We start from the raw sequence: 20,767 nt of genomic DNA, 5'->3' as shown, positions 1-20,767 counted from the left end.
TCTAATTTTATCAGGAGCCTTCTAGTTCTTGTATTACTGGAAAGGCAAACAGAAACTGTCTACTGTTACATCTGTATAAGTCTATATACCAATTCCTTTGTACTGGTTACCAGCTGGTAGTGAAAATAATGTGTATTGCAAATCCCTGCTTTTAAGACCACCTTAGCTTTCTGGAAAAACACACCTGAAACATTCTGTTAAGCCATTTTTATCTGTGGGGTGATGAAAAAAGAATAGACTTTTTCAACTGTAAAATAAAAGTTTACTATATTTTTATCAACCAGACAACTCAAAAGTGGCTGAACTCTGAAATCTGGTGTGTCAGTAATACTCTGCTAAATGGTTGAAATTAACAAAGACAGGAACATTTTGAAAATTGCATACTGAGGGCAGGTCTATGCCACAGATTTCTGCCGACAAAGCTATGTCAGCCACAGATGTGATGAGGAGTTATCTCTCATAAAATTGGGGGAACCGTGCCGCAGAAGCCCCTACTGTAGATACAGCTATGCTGGCAAAACTGCTCGTTTGCTAGTATAACTTGCTTTGCTCAGGTGTGGTGGAATATGCTATACTGGTAAGAGTTCCTGGTATAAGTATAAGCTGTGTCTACTCTCGGAGCACTTTGCTAGTATCATATACCTATATCTAATCTTGTAAAGTGTTCCCTATGTAGACGTGGCTTGAGTTTGTAGAAAATGTCATCAACTTTGCAAGTATGTAGTTCCAGAGAGATGAACTGTGTTTGCAGGAAGAGTGCTGGAAGTGTACTCTCTTTCTTACAAACCAAAGGAGACGTACTCGGCAGTGTGTCTATGCTCAGATACCACTCACTGTGTGTTTTCCCCTAGTATTCAGGTTTTTGCTGTAGAAGATTCTTAGTGTCTGAAACTTACTGCTCCCTGAAATCCATCTGAGTCTATCACTTCCTGCTGTTAATAAACCAAAACAAAAAAGCCCCAAAGTGTTGCCCATATATTTATTATCTTTCCCATTTTCTTTCTTTTTCTGCTCAGCTTGTAGTGCTCATGGTGTGGTAGACAGAATGGTTTACATGTTTCCCACATTAGTGGGAAAGATGGAAAAATCATCGTTTTATTTAACTCTTCCTTATTGCAGATTATTATTTTATTTTATTATTTATATTATGATTGCCCCAAAAGGTTCCAACAAAGACTGGGCTAACCTCTATTCAAACACAGTGACATAGACTCTGTCCCAAATTGCTTACTGTCTAAATAGACAAGACAAAGAGTGGAATAAAAGAAATAGTATTATCTCCATTTGGGTGACAGACATGAAGATTAAGGGTGAAATTCTGGCCCGATTGAAGTCAGTGGGACTAAGTGACTTTCAAGGTCACACAGGAAATATGTGGCAGAGCCCAGTTGAACCCAGATTTACTAAGGTCCAGTGCCTTAACCACTATACCATTCCTCCCTCCTAAAAAATGAAATTAGCTTTAATGTGAAGAGACCAGTGAGACAAAGCCCTGAATGTGATGAGCATTAGAAAATGGTCAGTTTTCAGAATGGTGAGAGGTAAATAGTGGTGTCCCTCGTGGATCTGTACTGGGACTAGTGCTGTTCAACATATTCATAAATGATGTGGAAAAAGGGATAAACAACAGGATGGCAAAATTTGCAGGCAATACAAAATTACTCAAGATAGTTAAATCCAAAGCAGACTGTGAAGCGTTACAAAGGGATCTCATAAAACTGTGTGACTGAGCAACAAAATGGCAGATGAAAATCAATGTTGATAAATGCAAAGTAATGCACACTGGAAAACATAATCCCCACTATACATACAAAATGATGGGGCCTAAATGAGTTGTTACCACTCACGAAAGAGATCTAGGAGTCATTGTGGATAGTTCTCTGAAAACATCTGCTCAATGTGCTGCAACAGTCAAAAAAGCTAACAGAATGTTGGGAACCATTAAGCAAGGAAACAGAAAATGTTGTAATGCTACAATATAAATCCAAGGTTTGCCCACACCTTGAATACTGCGTGCTGTTCTGGTTACCCCACCTCAAAAGAGATATATTAGAATTGGCCAAGATACAGAGAAGGGCAACAAAAATGATTAGGCTGAACAGCTTCTGTAGGAGGAGAGATTAAAAAGACAGAGACTTTCAACCTTGGAAAAGAGAAGACGAAGAGAGAATATGATAGAGGTCTATAAAATCATGACTGGTGTGGAGAAAGTGAATAAGTAAGTGTTTTTTACTCCTTTACATAACCCAAGACCCAGGGTTCACCCAATGAAATTAATAGACACCAGGTTTAAAACAAACCAAAGGAAGTATTTCTTCACACAATGCACAGCAAACATGTGGAACTTGTTGCTAGAAGATGTTGTGAAGGCCAAAACTATAATAGCATTCAAAAAAGAATTAGATAAGTTCATGGAGAATAGGTCCATCAATGGATATTAGCCAAGATGGTCAGGGATGCAATCCTATGCTCTGGGTGTCCCTAGCCTCTTATTCCCAAAATCTGGGAGTGGATGACAGGGGATGGATCATTCGACAATTGTATGTTCTGTTCACTCCCTCTGAAGCACCTGGCATTAGCCAGTCAGAAGACAAGATACTGGGATAGATGGACCATTGGTCTGACCCAGTGTAGCTGTTCTTGTGTTCTTAGGTCTTATGGGAGGAACTTGATACGTGTTTTATTTTTATTTTCCCCAGACAGCTGCAAAAAATGACATTGCAAAAATTTGTTTAATTTTACCAGCAGGCTCTCTGTAATAGCTTTTCTCTTTATTTGCCAAAAGAAATTGCATAATGAATTAGGCATTTCTAGTTTTCTTAGGAGATGAGCATTGTAAATGTTCAGAGAATAAATAGTACCATGACTGAGAGATTAGTGAAAAATGTGCTCTTCATGTTTCCTGCCAACCTCTCTTAGCCTCACACTGAGGGGGGGCGGGGGGGCGCTGTGTTTCTATCCAAAACAGCCCTTAGGTTTTTCAATATTATCATTACTCCTTTGAATTGTCTAGCACCAAGGGGCCTCTTAATTTTATGTTCTGCAATGGGAGTCATATCACAGATTTGGGACTCCTTAGCTTACAAAACTGAATACATTGTAGTACTTACCTTTTGCTTTTCGTCTGCAAAGCCCTTTTACAAACAACAAAGCCTCATAACCTTGCTATGAGGTAAGTAGTATTATCCCCATTTCATTGATGTGCATCCAGTAGTAGTTAACTTATGACTAGCCTATGGTCACTGGGAGACAGCAGCAGAGCCAGGATTAGAATTCAAGAATTCCTGTCTTCAGTCTTGTGCTCAGATTGCTAGACTGTGCTTCTCTAATATGGTCTATGGAAATTTTCCAGATCTACCTGGGAGTGGAAGAGAAGAGGGTGTGCATTCAGAAAAGAAGTTTGTGGCAAATAATGATGGTTTCACGCTTAGAAAGCTAACACTGTATAATTCTTGAGAGAATTCTAGTTTCTTTGGTGCAGAAAAATGATAATTCAAGGATTTATTAAGGGCTAAGGAATCAAGATAGTGATTTTACTTTCACTTTTGGAAATTGAAGAATTCTACATTAAAGAGTGAAGATTTGTTCCTTGGTACATGGTTCCCAGATGGGAGCTGCTAAGTTATTACAGTACCGTTTGTAAAAAGTACACTAAGCATATTTATAACAAACTGCCCGGTATGCCCAGCATTCTGACACTTTCGTGATGCATGTGTGGACAGTACAAGAATGACATTTTGTAGAACTAGAAGCCTGATGACTGATTCTGTTTCATGACTTGGTGCCTCTGCCTCTTGTCAAGTCCTTATCATCCAATTAGTGTTCTTTTTACCAATGGATAATTACTAGATGCTGCATCTAGTTCATATTTACTTTGGGGCTTTGTGCTATATCATGCACTCAAGCTAAGTTTGTGGAACTACCCAGAACCAAGAATTTAAAAAATTACACATGCACGCCTAAAGTGCATATACATTAATTCTGATGTCATAAAAACACTGGGGACAATACAATTTGTTCCTCTAGAATGTTCCACTAAGAAGGGTATTTTCTTTGGGGATTTTCTGGGTTTTTTCCCCTTATTAAAAAAACTACAAAATTAAATGCAAGCGAAGTGTAAATACAATATAAAGGGCACATAATTACAATTCTTAAATGTCAGGTAAAGTAGAAGTTAAGGCTTCCTCTGTGTAACAAAGCTGACTCAGGCAGGTTAATCATCGATGGACTTAAAAAATCTGTTTTTCTTGACCAATAAGCACTTATATTACTCTCTGTGTTGATAAATGTATACCATAGTATGTTGCTGTATGAGCACCATCATTACTCGCATTTTCTGACTTTAATATTTTAAATGTGTAACCAAAATGTTGTATTTAACATAGCTTTTTGCATGTAGTACTATATCAGGCAAGTATGTACAAATTCTGACTGTGAAGAACAGCACAATAGTGAGATTACTGTAATATAATATGATTTAGCACACCAGCTAAATTGACCAAGGTCAAACTTATGGTAGCTGCCCCTAGCAAATCTATGTACACTACTAGCTATTGATAGTATTTCTTTGCAGATGGTTGATTGGTCCCTCACACTCCTTTGTTCTTTCCTTTCCAGCATTTATGAGAAGAATGGTTCCTTTCGATTTAAATACAACCAAGGAAGATCCCATTAGTATTACTATCAATGAAATGAAGTCACACGCAGAAAAAGAGAAGCACTAGAGCAGCTAAAAAATTATGCAAAAACATGGCAGCTTTACTTGCTGGAGGTTCAATTCTGCTCCATTGTTTTAAAACAGTAATTCTGTCTGCAATCAAGCACAGCTGCACTTATAGGAGTGATGCAGCTTCAGTAACTCATCAATTGCCAAATATTGACTGAAAGTTCATAGTTGTTTCAGGGGAGTGAGCCTTTTTAAATCTGAAGATAACGGTATGTATCACATCTGCGAAAGGGTTTCATGGCATAAAGCTTTGTCCTCTTTGCATTCGTTTCTGTAGTTCGCCTGACTAAAGTTCATTCTTGCTTATAGCATACATGGATTCTAGAGATTACTATCTGAAAAACTAGTACACAAACTTTTACTATGAGCAAAATTACAAGTGTAAGGAACTTTGGGTGACACTTAAATTTAGGCATCATTTAATAATGATTAATAATCAAGAAACAATTACTAGAAATGACTTTTGTCCCAATACATTATAAGAGGCTTTATAATATGTTGCAGCGAAATGTATACATGATTTTAGGTATTTCAGTTTATAAAAACCATGTAACAGGTCATTAACTATTAGAAAAGAATCCAATCAGCAAAGTTTAAAACTTATAACCAAAGTTCCCCAAAGTTGGAGAGAATTTAGATCATAGTTTGGTGCAGCCTATCTCTGTTGTCGGGGTTTAGAATTATTTCTAAAATATAATATTTTATAATCCGATGGTATGGCAAAAAGGCATTATTATCTAATGGTTAGAGAATGGCAGTCAGAAGACTGGTTCTCAGCTCTTCTCCTAAGTCACTGTGTGACTTTTTGCAAATAACTTAACCTCTCTGTGCCTCAGTTTCCTCACCTGCAAAATGACCTGATGATGCCGATCTTTGTTAAGCACTTTGAAAACCTTCGATGAAAGGTGATATATGAGCATGAAACATTGTTCATTTTTAAAAGCAACTTCTAATAACCACTTAGTTATTCTTTTTTATTTTATATTAAGTATTTTGAAATTTCACCTTAATTTTAAATTGTTACTGATTATTCATAATTCTGGATGTCCTTCTTGCTTCTGATGATCCCATTCCATTCAAATCTGATACATTTCCTAGCTTACTAAAGTCCCCAACAAACCACTATTGTAGCATCTTCCACTATCTCAAGAATCTTAAATATTTGCACAAGTCCTGGTTCAGTTTTATGATACATGCCTATCTTTAGTGTTCCAGGTTGAGTTTCCACTAAAGTGCCTTACTGGCCAAACACACCAGGGAGTATCAGAGTAATATGAATTACATTGCAATGGTTCATTTATGTCAGCCTTTTCTTGTATAGAGAGCCCTCTCCTTCTTTGAAAGACTGTGGCACTTTTACCAGCAATGTCAGTAGAGATGGAACCTTTAGTAGCAGTTTCCAGGTCATTATGTGCCAACTAAGAAACAGGCAGGCAGTGCTTTTAAGGAGTTTACTGCAGACAGATTCTGCTCACAGCTGGGACAATGGGGAGTCTGTTGGAGCAAGCCCTTTATACTCAGCATTGTTCCAAGCATACCTTATTGCTGAGAGTATTAACAGCATAGACTCCACAGAAAGGGAGATGAGAAGATACACTCGATTATTGCTTTGCATTAATTTTATGTGCGTATGGTAACTTCTTTGTATGAAAACAGCTATTGACTATTTTTCTTATGTCTCATAAAAGACTGGCTTAGCCTTTCTGAAGACATTCTCTTTGCCTTCTAGATGTGCATAGTGTAGGCTGTAGCTGTGCTGGCATTAGCCCTTTACAGATTGCGGGCGCATTTCCTACCTCGAAGGCCCAGAAAAGCATAACAGGGTCATCCATCTCTTCCAATCCCAATGGCTGTGTCAGAGCCAGAATAAAAAAAACTACACAAAAGAACCCTCTCTACTAGTGAAAATAAGGTTAATGAAAACTTGTTTCTGTCATAGAGTAGGAAGGAGCATGGACATCATGAAATATGGGATTAACTCAGTCCATAGTTGCCCTAAACTAAACCAACTGTAAATGTATTCAGCATTTGTAATTTATTTTTTTAGTTAAATCAGGTAACAGCTGGAAATTGGTGTTTAAAACACTTCAGCCAGTTTGCCTGGTGAAATGTTGGAAAATCAGAAAATAAAATATTCCCAGTTTCCAGAGTTTATGGTGCATACAGATAATGGTTAAAAGAAATATTGGACGGTCAATTTAAAATAAAAACTGTTGTTTTGCAACACAGTAAATTGTGACCTTAAAATAGACCACATTGCAAGATCTTTTTTAAAAGAACCCCCTACAGTTTGAATTGCTGGATAGATAGATGTGTATCAACCACCTTTTACTGAATCTGGAACAACTTCCATGGTAAATGCCTTTTTGTAAGTGGACTAGGCTGAAACCTGGCAACTGAGAGCCTCATTTCAGGAGCAAAATTATTATTTTTGTAAAAATAAAAATCTCTTCGCTTTTCCTAAGGAATGTGAAAAAAGCTGGATATTCATTGCTTCTGGCTCTCTTGGCTTGTATTTATTATTTCTTACTTGTGTTTACTAAAAGTAGTTTAGTTAGTTTTAATAATTGTGTTTTTCCATTCTCTGACTACTACATTTAAGCAGTCTAAGCTCCAGGACATGCTTTCAAAATGCTCTATAAATACATTCACACAATAGAATGAAAATGACTATAGGGTGAATTATACTGGCTTTAAAACTCCTTAAATATGTTAATTCTTTACAAATTGGGCCATGTGATATCTTCTCCCAAGCAATTTATTTCCTTTTTGTAATTTATCAAGAGGGTTGGGAGAAAGAAATTAAACCACAAAAACATTAAAGGAACTTTTTAATGGGTTGGTGTAAGCTTTCCAAACCCAGGAAATTCTTTCCTAAACTTACCCTCTTGGCATTGCAGCCCAGATAATGTATAACATCGGCCTGAATTCTGCCTTAGATAGAGGATCATATTTCCTGCAATACCTCAGTTGTAATACAGTGAATTAATTTCCTTCCTAATGAGGGTTAAAGTCTCTTTCCTGACACTATTTAAAAATGTCCTTTTGTGGTTTAATAAATGATAGTTTTTCATCTTGGCAAAAATATTATTCCTCCTGACCAGTTTCTGATTCTAAAGTAGAAAATCAGATTGTTCATTTGAAACATTTTGTGCATTCACTATCCTAAAATTACTAGCCATTTCATTCATCATAGATCCTCTGTATATTATTTAATTCATTAATGGTCTAATCCTTGCACACATGAGCGCTTTCAGTATGCAAGAAAAACACCACATGTTGTGGTATCCAAGCATCTTCAGTTGAATTACTTCAGTTTTACATTGTCCCGCAGTTCTCTAGAGCTTCATCTGGAACCTTATATATTTTCAAGCTTTGGCAGCCATGTAATCCAGTGATGCCTGCTTAATGGTAAACTTTCTTCTACTTGAATGGGCAAGTCAGACTCCTAGTACACCTATATTTAAAAACCTTGCCTATTGGATGTAATCATTAATTAGTCAAACAGCTGATTTTTATGCTCAAATTAGGTTCTTCTAGAAACAACTGCAAAGAAAAAAATAGAGCTAGGCACAGAGCACCATGTCTCCCTCTTGTGGAGCGAAGAGTAGAGAGGGCAGGGATAGATCGCCACATGGAGAAGCAATGCAGCCTTTTTTCTCCTCAAATTTTTCATGGAAATGAGAGGTTTCAACAGGAACGGTACTGAAGTTTTATGCATTCATCCATCACCCACATCTCTTCTACTCCTTCCAGCTTTTCCTCAAAACAGATTTGAATGGATTAGAATACCCAGGCCCTAAGAAAATACAGTCATCTTGTTCCCTACAGTCCTCTTTTGGGTGGGAGAGTGTTTGTTCCCACATCCCATGTTTTTCTCGTGGACATGTTTCCACAACATGGCCTCTTAAGTGACCCTGCACTAGATCAGGGATTCTCAAAGCCAGTCCGCCGCTTGTTCAGGGCAAGCCCCTGGCAGGCCGGACCGGTTTGTCTACCTGCCGCGTCTGCAGGTTCACCTGATCGCGGCTCCCACTGGCCGTGGTTCGCTGCTCCAGGCCAATGGGGGCTGCAGGAAGGGCAACCAGCACATTCCTCGGCCCGCATCGCATCCCAGAGCCCCCATTGGCCTGGAGCGGCGAACCATGGCCAGTGGGAGCCGTGATCGGCCGAACCTGCAGACACGGCAGGTAAACAAACCAGTCCAGTGCGCCAGGGGCTTTCCCTGAACAAGCGGCGGACCGGCTTTGAGAACCACTGCACTAGATAACTGTGTTTCCCTGGAAAAACTGGCTTTTCTGCATGAAAATGACAATATTTTGGCCCAGCAGTGTATTCAGGTATTTTTATAACAATGATCTTAGTCTTTATTCCTAAAGGAAAAAATGGAGAATTTTTCACATCTGTAGCTGTTGCAAGAATATAGCCATAGACTTAAATTGCCTCTTTTTGTGTCCTCTGCTTTGTGTGTTGTAAACAAGAGAGTTAAATCTTACCCCCTTTTTGTAAAACTCTGACCCTTTGGTCTACAAGTCTATCATCTATAGTGTTAGTAACCTTGTCCCCTCTCAGCTGGGCCCTGTTCTGCCCCCACAGGTGCAATTCTCAATGAAGTCTATAGGAGCTGCACCCATGTGTCTAGGGGCATAGGCAGGTCCAAATGAGTATAATGTTGCAAGAACAAATTCCTGTGTCTTTTAATCTGGTGGAGGTGCTGATGATGAAGAAGATATGATAAAAAAAAATTTAGAACCAAGGATAATATGGAGGAGAAGGGTCCCTCTTCAGGGAATAGTTGTGCCATTTTATCTGAGATCTGTCACCAGGATGAATTTCCAGGTGCTGCATATTTTTGCTATTGTGTTTAGCTCTTATCAGCATTTAAACAGAACGGTAATTCAATGAGTAAAACCCGTGGATTAACAATGAATCTTCAGAACACCTTCATCATTAATTCAAAAATCTCTACGGGGATTTGAGCACATTTTCATGCAACAATTGTGGGTTTGAACTTTACTGCATTACTGTGTGGAGGCATAAATCAAATTTTAAAACTTAGCAAAACGTGTATTATAGTTGGAAGTACAGCAGAAGCAAAGTATAATTTGGCAAACTGGGTCTTGCAAAATCTGGAACCCAGTTTTTCTGAGAATGTTGGTAGCAAAACTGAAAGCGAAAAGAAAGTAATTGCTACTGTGATTAAAATACAGAGACATCCACCATATATCATCTGTACTAGCAACAATAAATAGTCATATTTCTAAAGTTTCAAGTTACTAACCTGCCATGCCTCAGCCTGCAAGAATGAGACTCTGGTTATTGGTTTTTTTGTTTTGTTTTGTTTTTGTTTTTGTTTTGTTTTCACTTGGCAGATGTAAAATTTTAATGTCACGCACGCATAACTTGAGAAAATAGTCAGTGGTTTGGATTTCAATATAACAAATATAAAGCAAACCCACTTGTTTCATCGACTGAGATTTCTTGACACCCTATACTGCAGGTTATTTCCAAGGGAAATTTCTGATTAGCCTTTTAATTTAAACAAACAAAAGAAAGTGAGTGGGGGACAATGTATATTTATTAAGTGCAATTTTCTGTCATGTCAGCACAGATATTTTACTGAAATAGAAAACTAAATGTGGGCCTGAAGCAAAATAAGTTTCAACTGTTCGAATGGATATTAAAATTACTAATAAGTCAAGCTTATAATTAAAAATCAAACAAAGGCCAATTCTCCTGTGATTTGGTAGCAAGGGAGGAAAAATTAGGCTCATTAATTACTCTCAGGGTGTTTGTATCTTTTTGTAAAAAAATTCCTGCCTTTATTTTTAATGAAGGACTTGACTCGGGGGGCAAACAGAAACTATACAAAAAGCAGTCAACTTTGTCAGCAATTATTGTCTCTCTCTTCTCTGTGCTGTTACTGTTAAAGGTATTTGTATTTTGAAGTAGTCTAGTGGCTGCACCATGAGCCGGTTGCCATGAAAAGATAATATCCTACGCTCATCAGTGTGCTTTCATTGCAAGACCAAATAAAGAAAAAAGAAGGAAATCCACTCATCATTCCCTGTTGTGTGATGAATGGATCTTAGAGCAATTAGAAATAGGTATATAGCAGGCCAGCTTTTTCCAAAGTGCTCAGTACCCAACATATCCTGTTTTCAACAAAAGTACTGATTACTTTTGAAAGTCCGGCTACTTCATTTCAGTGCCTAATAGGAACTATTAAGGGCTAAGTTCTACTGAATATCTGGTCTTTCACGTGATTAAATATTGTATAAAAATAACTCATTACGGATCAGATCTTGCCATCCTTACTCAGGCAAAACACCCATTGAAGTCATTAGCTTCATTCAGGGGTGAAAGTAAGTTAGAGGACTTACCGGTTCGCCGGAGTCCTGAACAGGGGGCGTGGCCTCAACTGGAAGAGGCGTGGCCTCAACCAGAAGAGGCAGGGCCTTATATCCCCAGGCCCTTTAAATCTTCCAGCTGCGGTAGTGGCGGCTGGGAGCCCAGGGCTCTTTCATCTCTGGCGTCAGTGGGAGCTTTGCCTGAGTAAGGACTACAGGATTTTAGCCCTCTCTCTTTACACTGGAGTTGTTTTGATCTCAAGCTGCTTTATTTGTTGCACTTGTATATCAGGAGAAATCATTCAGCTGTTCTACCATCACCACATCATTTAGCTCATGGGATCAATTTCAATAGCTGATTTGCCTGTAGGGTGGTAGCATCATAAAAGGGAATGCTTTCTTATAATCTCTTTTCACGAGGATTTTGTAACTCCAGTTGTTTGCTAAAATAAAAGCCATACTGTAAACAGGCTAACATCAGATCACATGCTGCTTAATTTTAAAGATCATCTCCTGAGCAGGAGCAAGTACATCTGAATGTGGTGTTGTTGAGTTATTATACTGAGTTATTATCCAGATGTGCTGAGTGCTACAATTTTCCCCCCAATCATGAGTGGACTAGTGGAAAGGAGGAAGGGGGTGGAGGTGCTCAGAGATAGTATAATCAGTGTTGAGTACAGTACGTAAGTCATGTCTGGAAAATAAAAGATGGAGACTGTTTACTTAAGAGAACTGCACCCCTGTTGCTCAGTACAGAGTTCTAAAAGCTCATACCCTGAAAGGTAATTTTTGAACATGTGTCAGTTTCAAATTATCATCTCTGTAGCCATTTGCTAACAAATAAAATACTGCTGAAAAGTTATACTGATACTTGCTAAACACAGTCCCAGTGTCAGTTTGCACATTTGAGTTTTGATGTTGCTTGTGTCATTATTAAACAAGCATTAAATTGGGATGTGAGCCTAGTTTTTGTTCTGGCATTGAGCCCCTCACGTGTTCCACCAGTGTCCCAAAAGATGTCAGTTGCCTTACTGCAAAAACATGGTTATTAATTAAAAACCATAAAGACTGGGTATGCTTTGCAGATGGCCCGTAGAACTGTATGCTGTACTGAGCACGATGGGTGCATCATTTTTAATGAGGCTTTTGCTGCCACTGGCAACCCTGGCAACACCACCTCATTCAAACAGCTGCAGATTTGAAAACATCAGGTGGTCGGCAAAGTTTGTTCATTCTGTGTTTTGACTGATAGAGTAGCCAATAAATCCAGTGTGTACGGTGGATTTGTTTTTTCTTTTTTCGACTGGAGAAGTCTTTAGTGAAGTCATCAGACCGTAAGAACAAGAAGCCGTAGTCAGAGTGAGCACCGGAGAGTGCAGAGTGCTATGTAGGGGTATAGCAGTGGTGATGTTCACCAGTGGCAAAATATGCATCTGTTAGCATGCCATATGTTGTTTCTTGAGAGAGTTATATGTGCAAGTGAGAGCTTTTAGCTAGCCCACCATCAGATAAATAAATAAAGGTTTGCTAGCACCATATCAGGTGACCAAAACGCCTTCTCTTCGTTGGTAACAAAATCTTTTTCTCACTCAGCTCAATTGGGTCTCAGGTGTAATTATGTCAGAGCAGGATATGACAAATCATCTTCAAGAAGAGTCAGGAAACACTTTCCTCATAGTGTTTCCTTTCCTGTGTTCAAGTAATTTCTTAATCCCATCTTGAGTTGCTACCTTTTGTAAATCATCTTATGTTGCGTCTTTACAACAAAATTGTACGTCATTTCTCAAATTTTTGAAAGCTTCAGGGAAACAAAACCGGTCAGTCTCCATGTGTTGTAAAATGCTCACTTGTCTTAATGTATACATAGAATCATAGAATATCAGGGTTGGAAGGGACCCCAGAAGGTCATCTAGTCCAACCCCCTGCTCAAAGCAGGACCAATTCCCAGTTAAATCATCCCAGCCAGGGCTTTGTCAAGCCTGACCTTAAAAACCTCTAAGGAAGGAGATTCTACCACCTCCCTAGGTAACGCATTCCAGTGTTTCACCACCCTCTTAGTGAAAAAGTTTTTCCTAATATCCAATCTAAACCTCCCCCACTGCAACTTGAGACCATTACTCCTCGTTCTGTCATCTGCTACCATTGAGAACAGTCTAGAGCCATCCTCTTTGGAACCCCCTTTCAGGTAGTTGAAAGCAGCTATCAAATCCCCCCTCATTCTTCTCTTCTGCAGGCTAAACAATCCCAGCTCCCTCAGCCTCTCCTCATAACTCATGTGTTCCAGTCCCCTAATCATTTTTGTTGCCCTTCGCTGGACTCTCTCCAATTTATCCACATCCTTCTTGAAGTGTGGGGCCCAAAACTGGGCACAGTACTCCAGATGAGGCCTCACCAATGTCGAATAGAGGGGAACGATCACGTCCCTCGATCTGCTCGCTATGCCCCTACTTATACATCCCAAAATGCCATTGGCCTTCTTGGCAACAAGGGCACACTGCTGACTCATATCCAGCTTCTCGTCCACTGTCACCCCTAGGTCCTTTTCCACAGAACTGCTGCCTAGCCATTCGGTCCCTTGTCTGTAGCTGTGCATTGGGTTCTTCCGTCCTAAGTGCAGGACCCTGCACTTATCCTTATTGAACCTCATCAGATTTCTTTTGGCCCAATCCTCCAATTTGTCTAGGTCTTTCTGTATCCTATCCCTCCCCTCCAGCGTATCTACCACTCCTCCCAGTTTAGTATCATCCGCAAATTTGCTGAGAGTGCAATCCACACCATCCTCCAGATCATTTATGAAGATATTGAACAAAACCGGCCCCAGGACCGACCCTTGGGGTACTCCACTTGATACCGGCTGCCAACTAGATATGGAGCCATTGATCACTACCCGTTGAGCCCGACAATCTAGCCAGCTTTCTACCCACCTTGTAGTGCATTCATCCAGCCCATACTTCCTTAACTTGCTGACAAGAATACTGTGGGAGACCGTGTCAAAAGCTTTGCTAAAGTCAAGAAACAATACATCCACTGCTTTCCCTTCATCCACAGAACCAGTAATCTCATCATAAAAGGCGATTAGATTAGTCAGGCATGACCTTCCCTTGGTGAATCCATGCTGGCTGTTCCTGATCACTTTCCTCTCATGCAAGTGCTTCAGGATTGATTCTTTGAGGACCTGCTCCATGATTTTTCCAGGGACTGAAGTGAGGCTGACTGGCCTGTAGTTCCCAGGATCCTCCTTCTTTCCTTTTTTAAAGATTGGCACTACATTAGCCTTTTTCCAGTCATCCGGGACTTCCCCGGTTCGCCACGAGTTTTCAAAGATAATGGCCAATGGCTCTGCAATCACAGCCGCCAATTCCTTCAGCACTCTCGGATGCAACTCGTCCGGCCCCATGGACTTGTGCACGTCCAGCTTTTCTAAATATCCACATCCATGCACTTCGGAAAATTCTGATGTGCATAGTGGTATATACAGTATTTAGGGCTTGATCCTGTGTGTCCTCTGTGAAGAAATTCCATTGATGATGTGGGTGTTCTGCGCATGGAGGACTTGCAGGAATAGACTCTGTGCATTTTCTGTGACTTGTCACATGTTGAAATTTCAGCCTTAACATTACAGTAGCATAAGTTTTTAAAAAATTTATTAGAGGATGGAGGGAGACAGAGAAAATAGATAAGCAACATTTATGCTGTAGGTAATGTTGCAAGATAGTTTACATTCTATATCTCAATTTCCTCAAACATTCAGAAACTTCCATGATTGATGGCTGCAAAAAGTTGATTTTTTTGAGTACTTGAGTAAAATCCATTTAGCCATTTTTGAGTTCATGGCAAGTGAAGCAAATACATTTTTCTAAATTTTCAAATAACATTCTGGCCACTTACTTTCTTTTTAATTTTGGGTTAATTAAAAACTGGCTAAATTTTAAGAACTTGAAACCTCAGTTTTGAGGTGAAATCCTGGCCCTGTTGAAATCAGTGATAAAGTTGCCATACATTTCAATGGGGCCAAGAGTTCACACTTGATTGTAATTAGACCTTAATGAGCAGCACGGGCTTTCTGTTTGAAATAACCCTTTTTTGAACATGTTGACTGAGCATGTATAGCAGACAATATGTGCAGTTATCAACAGCTCACTTTAGATCTGATTCTGCAAGGGGCTTAGTGCAATCTTTGAGGTACCAATTGACTTCAGTGTGAGTTTTGGAGACCCACTACCTTAAAATAGGTAATCAGCTCTTTACCAGATTAGTCCCTTAAAGCTGGACAAGTCACAGTCATGTATGTCTAGTCAAGTGTGCACTTGCATTTCACAGAAATTACAAACACAGCTCATAAAACTAACTGTTGCATGAGATACTTTACCTTCTGATTTTGTGTCTACTTAATAAGAAAAAAAAAAGTAAGAAGCTAAATGCAAAAAAACCCTAGCATTGATGCAGAGTGAATCTTATGCACTTACAGCAGGAAATTACAAAAATCAAGGTTTGTCTAGCAGTATTATATTGACAGTGTTACACTTATTGGGCAAGATTCTCCAATCCACTAATGCCACTTTGCACTGCTTATGTAGTGCAAAATGGTTTTAAAGCATCCAGAGAAGGCAAGTAGAGAATTCCCCCTGTGCAGAAGGACTGGTGTGAAGTTGTCAGAGGTGGTTCCACCACCTCCTAAAACAGCCCCTCCCACAGCATATGGGGAAGAGTCTGGCAGAATGAAATTAAGCTATGCTTGGTTCTTCAGTAGCATAAAGTCCCTTAGGGACCTTATGTTTGTGATGTATGTTAGGGCTGCCTTTTTGCAGCTCTAATCTGCACTGAGGCTGAGTTGCCTCTTATCAAGGTGCTTCCTGTGCCACCCTGTTCACTACAACTGAGCTTTGCTCTCAGTGGATAATCTGGGGCCACTGTGTAGAACTTTCCATTCCTCTTTCCTTTGTAAAATATTTTATCCTCCCTCATAGGGTTTTTGTGGAGATTAATTAGATAATGCTTACAAAGCACTAGGAACATGCAAAGTGCTATATTAATGTCTCTATACTATAAAATATATAGAACATGCAACACAGCCAAGCTAACATTCCTGAAGCAATCTTCACTCTTGCAATTTCCTTTACATTAGAGTGATTGATTTCATAATTTTTTAAGGTTGTATTAAAATATTTTAATTTAATATGTACATTTTGTATGTTGATATAGATACATTTATCTCTTTTATATTCACTCATGTGCATGAACATGAACACACATGCATCATTAAGCTTTATGTTTCAAAGAAAATATTATGCTTTAGGGGTGAAGTCCTGACCACATTGAAATCAATGGGTTTTTTTCCCATTGCTTTAGAAGGAACCAGGATTTCATCGCAGGCTATTCTAAATGTTTTCTAAACACAGATTTATGTGGTAATTTTTTGTTGGCTCCACATTTTTGCAAGACCATAAATAACTGTCAGACTGATGGGCAAACAAATACGTATTCAAAAGAACATGGTTTCATCTATATATTTTCACGACAGACCATAATGACTCAGAATAATTCAAAGTTACCTAACTTTGCCACGTAGGCTGTGTTTTGAAAATACAATAACTGGATATTTACACAGTATGGTTTCATTATGGGCCATTGTTAGACCTTAATCCTATTTTTTTCAAGAGATTAAAAGGAAACTTAAATACACAATCAAACCCACTGTACGTTTACATATCATTAATACAAACCAACAAAAGTCAGGAAGTTTAGACATATAACTACCCTGTCTTTGTTCCCTCTGTTGTATGATGCTATTATAGGGCTCTCAGAATAGTGCATCCCTGCTACAGCAGGGGGTGGAGAGTGGATTTCAATTGTAAAAATATACTCAAGGAAATGGGGGTCAAAAAGAAACCCTGCATTTCACACTGTATGTTGAATTTTCTGTTTCATGCTGTTTTGCACAACAAAATTAACCAGAGACATAGAGAGTGTGTTTGCACGTGTGTGCTAATTTACAAGTAGTCAGGATCTAATTACACTCTAAATCTAAATACTTACATATTGATGGGATTATACATTTGAAGAGGATATTAACTAGTTAAGACCACTGTGTAGTGAGATTCTCTTGTGATTTATCTTATTCTGTCAAAGATCACCCAGCTTCTGTGATGAGACTCTTGCTTTGTTTGTCAATTGATGGTTTTATTCCAAAGTAGTCTCATCATAGGATATTTTCCCATTAGACACTGTCTTCAAATAATATCCTTATAGGGCTGACATTGAGATTTGTGAAATTAAATTACTGCTATACATAAATTAACCTTCACTCCTCTTATCTTCCTGAAGTTTACAGTTAAAAATTTTTAAAAACATGTCTTTTCTCTTTCTAGGAACAAAAGGTTTGCTAGGGAAGTATAAAGGCAGGAACTTGGTAATGTGGATATTCCTAACCATGGACCATTCACAATCTGTGGAGTTTGTGATAGTCACATTGGGCCTGATTCCAATCTCACAGCTGCTTTTCCAGGGCGTAACTTCATTGGCTTTAATTAAGGTATACCTGATCTACACCAGCATGAGATCAGAATCAGTCCTGCTGTTACCTTACCTACTAAGTGCAATGTCTGAACCTAGGCAGAACACAGTTATGATCATTACAACAGGAACTTTAAGATGGAAGTTTTTGAAATCTCTAGTATCATGCCCCTGAATATGTTGATACAAACTAAATGCCTCATCCAAAGTCCATTGAAGTCAGTGGGAGTCTTTTTATTAATTTCAGTGGGATTTGGATCAGGCCCTAAATGAAATGTCTGTAATAATGTCTGTAATTCACATAATGCCAACATTTATACCTCTGTAGTAGTCAAAATGTGGAGGTCTTTATCATATGTTAACTATGCTGACTTTGGGCCTAGTACAGCAAGGCACTGAGTGCCCTCAACTCCTACTGAAGTCAGTGTGAGTTGGAAGTGCTCCTCACAGTTCAGGAGGTGCCTAATACCTAGCAGGATCAAAGCTACCAGCTTTTATTCACCACTTTAGTGTAACACAAAACTTTACGAAAATTTTTGTAACTTGGAAAATTAAATACTTTTTTTTCAAATAAGGCTTGATATTGTATACACATGTTTTTTAACAAATACATCTGTCTTATACTTTTCAAAAGAGTTTTGATATCTTTTAAGTTTGTGTGTGTTTAGATCAGTTGATTTCCTTATGCTTTGTGTGAAATCTTGAGGCATCTGATATGGATTTATATTAACTGTTTTGTTTTTTGTTTTTTATTTTGACACTGGAAGAAAAAAAGCCTTTTGGTCTTCTTGTGTTTAATTTTAAAAATGTTTATTTGAAATGTTTTTAAATCTGTTAAATATTCAATTGTGATGTGTGTTTTGATACAGTTACGAGCCCTAAATAGGCTTCCTCAAAAAGTGTTTATTGCCATTTATTTAAGAAAAAATATACTTGCATTACTAATGGAGGAAGAATGGAGCATTTTCCCACTGCAACATGTTACTGTGTTTGGCCCCAAACCTGTGACCAAATCAATACAAACAGACCCTTACACTTGCTGTGAGTCCCACTGAAGTCAGTGGAGGCTCCACAAGTGTGTGACTGTACAGATCAGATTGGAGGATCAAGGCCTTTGTGTGTACAGCCAGGTAAGCTTACACATCATCCTTCATGGAAATGTGGGACCAAATTCTTAATTGATGTAAATGGCAAAACTCCACTGAAGTCAATGGGAGCTGTACACATATAAACCTTCAGATAGTTTGGCACATTGTGTAAAGTTTCTAATCATTCTAAAATAAATTGTTGCTGAAAATTCACATAGAACTAGAGACATTTCAAACAGAAGCAGAGCCTTGTATTATGTTCAGAAAAATAACAAAATTCTTACACATGCAGCAATGCAATAACAAAGAAACTTGCACATTTGGGTTCTTGTGGAAAACTGCCCAGGCTCTGTTTTCATAATGCCATGAGAATTCTTCACTGAAAACCCATAATTATATCACTAGCTCTGTTGTCCTCTATTACATTGTTCTCTGTTGGGTTTGACATTTTTTATAACCCTGTGTCAACCCAGCTGTCTCATGCAAGTGTCTCTTACATGACCCCATCCCTGCCAATATGTGGTCTGTCATTAGTATCAGACAGCTGAAGTCAGTTCTAGTCCCTCCCTCATAATTCAAGTCATGCAAAAACCATGACTAAGAAAGTTTAAAAAACAGCTGATACTTTGTTCAGTGCCTGAGGCTTGTATCACCCTAGACTACTATCCCTTCATATATCACAAGCTAAACAGCATCAATCTGGATCACTGTTTGGCGAGGAAGACTCCAGAAGGAATACATAGGATTTGCTAGGCTGAGCCAATGGAAACAGTACAGAGGACAAAACTTCACAGTGAATGTTTTGTTGCTGTGGATAGATACTGTTTTACAGAAATATACTTTAAACATGAAACTTCCTGCATTAAAAATAAAGTTTTTTAAACCTACAGTCTAATAAAGCACACCGAGTGAAGATTTCATCTCTTTTTAATGGGGCTTAAGTAGTGACCTTTGGCCATTGCCACCCACTGTTGATCCCTTTTGTTTGAGTGGGTTGCAAGGAACCCACAAAGCAATAATTTTGCCTGTCTTTCAGCTGAGTCTAAAAATGAGGATCTTGACCACATGTGTTTATCGGAGATCTCCTGGCACTTTTCACCAGAGTCTGGGATTGAGCCCAGATGTCCTGGACAGGTTCCAGTTTGGGTTATTACATACATTCTGCCTACCCTGTGCAATTCCAGTTGGATATGGGCTTCCTCTTCATTTCCTGCCTTAAACTGTTGTAGCATTTCTATGCAGTGTTAAACAACTGCTGGCTTTTTTTAGAGGGGAATGGTGCAGAAAGATTAGAGAACATAGGCAAGTGGGGCATGTGGCATGTGGAGCCATACTATCTCCACACCCTACAAATCTATTCCCACACCTGTGGGTAAACCAGTCTGTAGATTATTGAAAGCTGCCTGCTTTCCTATTTCTGTACTTGCGCCTAACATATCTCACAACAAGAGCAGCTTACAATACAGGGCCATAAGCTTTTCATCAGTCTGTTGGTCTAAGTTTTGCATCTTTGCTTTCACAAGGAAGCTCATCTACAAGAGCATGTGTGCTCCTGTTTCACAGGGCCACCAAAGGTTCTAGAGCAGTATGTAAGTCCTAATGAATGGGAAGCAACCAACAACAGCCAGCAAAAAGGCAAAGGAGCCTCAAAATGAAATTTTTTAAAAGGGAAGAAAAAAGAGAGGAAGAAGACAGAAAAGAAACTTTGAGCAGGAAAAAACAATTTAGGGAGCAAAGGAGAGAGAAAATGGGTTGAAGAAAGAAGAGATTTAGCAGTATTGCAGGGCCTAGTGTGGAAGAATATGTGTTGAGGGGTGTATATCTGCCAGTGCATGATCAGAGGTTTCCCACAAACATAGCTGGGAATCTCTGCCAAAGAAGCAGCAAGTTTAGGAGCAGCTGTTGGGTAGAATGAGTTCCATTAGGGTTTACATAAAGCACTTATTAGACAAAACGTGCCATGTGAACCCAAGAGCTTATGATATAATTATATTATTACTGCAAGTCCACACACTTTTCCCTATTTATATTATGCAGATAGATAATTATCTGTGGCAGTACATAGTGAACTTATTTGTGTTTTTTCACAA

At 38.8% G+C, this 20,767-nt stretch overlaps 1 protein-coding gene across 2 annotated transcripts in view; it reads left to right on the top strand.

Annotated features, from left to right (window-relative positions):
- The window catches only part of CEP128 (centrosomal protein 128), a 446,026-nt gene extending 427,867 nt beyond the window's left edge, over positions 1–18,159 (top strand). Inside the window, exons 24-25 of one of the 2 annotated variants that reach the window (XR_012159510.1) lie at positions 4,618–4,935; positions 17,445–18,159. Coding sequence is in view for 1 of the 2 variants with exons in the window: in XM_073349335.1 (XP_073205436.1) it covers positions 4,618–4,724 (107 nt within the window). In the remaining variant the exon portion in view is untranslated. Of the gene's footprint in view, positions 1–4,617; positions 4,962–17,444 lie in introns of those variants that run through there. The other variant, XM_073349335.1, reaches the window with a different exon arrangement.
- The last annotated feature ends 2,608 nt before the right edge of the window (positions 18,160–20,767 follow it).

This window comes from Lepidochelys kempii, chromosome 6 (genome assembly GCF_965140265.1).
Source record: "Lepidochelys kempii isolate rLepKem1 chromosome 6, rLepKem1.hap2, whole genome shotgun sequence".
Taxonomy (NCBI): domain Eukaryota; kingdom Metazoa; phylum Chordata; order Testudines; family Cheloniidae; genus Lepidochelys; species Lepidochelys kempii.
This window is presented reverse-complemented; position numbering and strand designations above follow the sequence as displayed.